The sequence below is a fragment of the Piliocolobus tephrosceles genome, chromosome 13, assembly GCF_002776525.5.
Source record: "Piliocolobus tephrosceles isolate RC106 chromosome 13, ASM277652v3, whole genome shotgun sequence".
NCBI classification, from domain to species: Eukaryota; Metazoa; Chordata; class Mammalia; order Primates; family Cercopithecidae; genus Piliocolobus; species Piliocolobus tephrosceles.
In genome coordinates this window covers 110,779,840-110,784,522 of record NC_045446.1, presented here as the reverse complement: position 1 = coordinate 110,784,522, position 4,683 = coordinate 110,779,840, and the positions used below count along the sequence as shown (strand labels likewise).

The following is a 4,683-nucleotide window of genomic DNA, read 5'->3' as shown; positions in this document are numbered from 1 at the left end:
GAGACTAACCAAATAGCAAGCACACTGGCATTTCAACCACAGTAATAGCTCACTTTCCTCATTATGAGACTGATAAACTGCACAGACCTGGGAAAGGCAGAGCCAGAAAGAGTGGAATTAGTTCCCTGGCCCTGCCTTTTGTTGGACATGCTACATCAATTAAAACTACAACACATTTTTCAAAAAAAAGAAAGAAATCCCTGCATTGGCCTCAGTTCTGGTTTGTAATCTCTGTAATGACCTCCATGCATGGGGATTAAGGATTGCACGGGGTTGCAGCAATCAACCCCTTGTGGTCTTGGTTATTACAGCTTGAATAAATACACGGTTGCAACAAGGTCTTGATTAACATTATGAAAATTGGGGCCTGCACAAATTGAGTAATTGCTAGTAGCTCTTTGCTTTCTCTTTTTTGTTGATGTCCCTGCTTGAAATCCAGGTGGACAGTGACAGGAATTATTTGCATATGCTAAACTGGCCAGGAGAGACCCATGTTCTTCTCTGTTATTCTAGGTGGGAGTTGGGGACTCTATTCAAGGGTTTTCTGGGCAGAGCTTTCATGGGACTTTCCCAGCCAAGCCTCACTAAGGAAGTCACCAAAGCCAATCCAGGTGCCTGCACAGGTGGTGTCTCTGGAGACATCAATCGATTTGGAGGTTTCTCTGAAAATGAAGCAGCAGCTCTTGAGCAAACAGAATTGGGGCTGAGGTGGGGTAAGGATTGTTAATCAAAGGCTGTAGTGAATTGGGGGTTTGTACTGCGTTTGCACCACCCACAGGGCATGGCTATGTGGCTACAATTATTGCAAGCCAGGACCATGAGAAACTTATCTCTTTCCAGTTTTTCTGAGCTGTGCATGTGTGTGTGTGTGTGTGTGTGTGTGTGTGTGTGTGTGTGTGTATGTGTGAGTGTATGTGTCTACCAGTGTTTATGAGGGAACTAGGAATATAAATGTACTCTAAGTTTAAAAGCAGATAGACATGTTGAGGAGAGAGCTTAGGATAGCTCTTGTACACATACAATTTGGCCCAGTAAAGTATTTTACAAGCTATTTGCAAGGCAGGGAGAGCTGTGCATCTCTTTGGCACTGTAGAGAGACAAACAGCAGAACCAGTAGATGTGGGGAAGTCTTCCCTAGGCTGAAGAATCTCCAGCTTCTCCATTTCCCCGTGAAGGACAGAGAGGGTCTCACCTTGACTTTTCCATAGCTTCCTTTGGGGATGAGAATCTTGTAGCCATTCACCTCCACTGAGAGCTCCTTCACCCAGGAGACGGCTGAACCCCCGCGGTGTTCATTCTTGGCCTCCACACTGAAGAAAGGGAGGCTGGAAGTCTGCAAACACTGTCGGGCCAGCAAGTAGGCACAGGAGCCTTGGAAGTGGAAGAGGAAGCCGTCAAAAGTGTGGTAGTGTGGCTCCCCAAACACCACGCACGTGCTGGTTTCCACAGCGCTGCAGTAGAAGAATTTGCCTTTGGGTTCGCACACCTCGTAGGGGCTACAAGAAGCTTCCTGGCAGTAGATCTCATTGTTGAAATCCAGACAGCGGCACTTGATGGTGCAGTTCAAGTCATCCCAAAACACCTCCCCTCGCCGAAGGAACTGTCCTGGGGAATAATGACATTAGAGCCAACATTTACTGAGCATTTACCCTGTGTGGTGGCATTGGGCTAAATGCTTTACTTCCATCATACCATTTAATCCACGTAAGAACCTGTTAGGGAGGTATGGTCGCCCTCATTTGACAAATGAGGAAACTGAGGCTTAAGAGAAGTTGAGTAATTCATCCAGGATCACTCAGCAACTCCGTGGTAAAGCCAGGATTCCAAGCGGAGTCTGTCTGAATCCAGTCTAAGCTCTTGGTATTATTATCTCCATGGCTGGTGAGCAAACTCACATTCAAGGAAAACCACATTATCATTAATCCATGGAAAAGGGTATGACACTTGGAAGTCATTTCCTGCCTTTTCTTCCGAAGGAAGAGCCAGTTTACCCAGGTTACTCAGCAACACTCATTGTGTGTTTGCTAATTTGTTCATTCATTTAACAGACATTTGTTGGGGGCCCAGTATGTGCCGGAAAAGGTCAATAGCACTAATCAGGAGTCAGATGTATGAGTATAAATCCCAAGCTCCCCAGGAAGATTCTAGAAAGTGCTGACCACTTTCTTGGCACGTTTAAAGGCTCATGAATCCTGCAGATGCTGCTTAGGCAGGATTTACACCTACACAAATTGTCTTCTTTCCCACTCTAGGGCCCTGTCCAAGTCCAGGACTCCTCTCTGTCTATGCACTGGACAGACCTTCTTGACAAATTCTAGGTCAGGAAGAGAATGAGGAAAGGGGAGGGGAATGGTTTGAAGGGATGTGATAATTTTAAAAACACTTTTGTCTTTGGTAGAAGTGTAGTCTTTAAAATCATTTCCATAAATAAATGACCTCCCCACCAAAAAACTTGGAAATTTTCTGGTTGCTAACATCAACCTTTAATTGAAATAGAAAGATTTCTGGGCTGGGGGCTGTGATCTAGTCCTTGCTGGGGGGTTGGGGTCAAGAGAACTGGGCAGCAGTCACAAATCTGCAATCAATTTCCAAGACTACTCACTCAGCTTCCACCTGTCTGTTTTCCTAACCTGTAAAATGTGGATACTGCTATTTCTCATCCTTGTCTCACAGGGAACAGTGATGCTATAAAAAAGTTGACACAGGTTGATAGAAGTAGAAGCACTTGTAAAATAAGAGTGTCTGAAAAGGCAAGTATCAAAGACACAGCATTAAGAAATGTAAATAACATCTCAAGTTTTTATAAAACTGACTATGGAGTGAATAGCACAAGGCTGCAAGGTTAACCCAAGTTGGGGGTGCGGGTGCATCAGTAACAGTCTTGGCTCTATCTGCCCAACAGGAACAATGACGTTTCAACAGGCAATTCTATTTTATACCTGTTGAGAATAGGGTTGAAAAATGAGAGAACAGATTTAGTCACATTCCCAATAGGTCATGTGCATCAGCCCTGAAAACAGGTCCTCAATCCTCAGCACTCCTTGGCACTAGTTCAGGGCTGTATGTATTGTGACAGCTTCCATTCAGCATCATTTCCAGGCCCTGCTTTTTCAAGCTTTCAATAAACTAGAGGAAAATGCCTTTGAATAGAGGGGGTTTGGACCAAAAGGTAGACTCTTTGAGATAATTTTGTTTGTGGAATGATGATATAATAAACCAGCTCTATGGAACACTTCCCCTGCTATACCCCAGGCCAAATCCCAATCTCATTAGATTGATATATGTCCAGAGGCACATAAAAATGCATAGCAGTCTATATAAGGATATTGAATTCGTCCTGGATATGAAACCCAAACCTATAACTCAGGAGGAAAAGAATGAAGTCAAAGTGGAGACAGTGTACACAGCTGGCATCTGACCAACTCCACAGCTCTGCAAGCCAATGTTTTCTATTATCACAGCATTTCATTCCCAGGACTCAGGTAAGAGGCTGTCACTGGGCACTCATGTTGTATGGCCACAGCCAGTCATCTCTGTGATGCCTGGACAAAGGGAAGAGGTAATTGGGTAAGAGTCTGCAACTTCTCAGGCCCTTGGTCCAGGCTGTACAAGGGAGGGACAGAATGTGGTATTGAGTTGGTATCTCTCACAGACCTTAAGTGATGCTGTATTTATACTCTGTAGGGGAGGAGGGTACAATCTCAAATCCTAATGAGCCCTGGAACTAGATTATTTCCTATCCAGTTAATACCAGCTTAGCTGCAAAACATTTATTTGTTATTTTGAACATGGGGGATTTTACAGAGTCCACAGAGGCAAGAGCCCAGGCAGGCCATCTTCACACATGACCTACCTTAGAGCAGAGGCACTAATCACAGCACAGGGAATGGGGCAGAGGGCACAGGTGTGTCAGACCATGTGAATGTGGCTTTTCTGTATATTAAACACATTGAGCCCAGGTGCAGTGGCTCACACCTTTAATCCCAGTGCTTTGGAAGGCTGAGATGGGATGATGGCTTGATGCCAGGAGGTCAAGACCAGCCTGGGCAACATGCTGAGACCCTGTCTCTACAAAAAATAAAAAATTAGCTAAGCATGGTAGTGGTTCCTGCAGTCCCAGCTACTCAGGAGACTGAGGTGGGAGGATCACTTGAGCCCAGGAGTTTGGAGTTCAAAGTTACAGTGAGCTATGATCATGACACTGTTTTCTAGCCAGCCTGGGTGACAGAGAGAGACCCTGTTTCCTAAACAAACAATAACAACAACAACAAATTGAAGCTGAGCCAAGAAAGAACCCTGAGACCTCCCAGGGCTGCCAAGACAAGCAGCAGTCCAAGCTTCTATCTGAGGGGGTAAGGGCACCTCCTCATTCCTATCCAAAACTTCCTTAGACGCCTGGAAACACTTTTCCCGTGGTCTTCCTCTGTGTTTCCACAGTACCCTAAACACGTGTCTATCATAATTATGTCTTATGCTGTGTCATCATTGTTCCCATGGCTCTGTCTCCTCTACCATAGTAATGTCATGGGCAGCTAGAGCAGCTTTATCTCCAGCACCTCACAGAGTGGCTGGCATTTCAATGGAGCTCTTAAAATGTTTTTCAGAAAGATGCAATGGCTTGCTGAATGGCTGGATGACTTGATGTGTGGGTTGGTGGACGGGTAAGTAGGTGGATGGATGGGT

The 4,683-nt window shown here is 45.1% G+C and overlaps 1 protein-coding gene across 1 annotated transcript in view; it reads right to left on the bottom strand.

Annotated features, from left to right (window-relative positions):
* Positions 1-4,683, bottom strand: part of TECTA (tectorin alpha) — a 92,117-nt gene that overhangs the window by 67,168 nt on the left and 20,266 nt on the right. Inside the window, exon 7 of the mRNA XM_023208479.2 lies at positions 1,193-1,605. Within this exon, the coding sequence (XP_023064247.2) occupies positions 1,193-1,605 (413 nt within the window). The remainder of the gene's footprint in view (positions 1-1,192; positions 1,606-4,683) is intronic.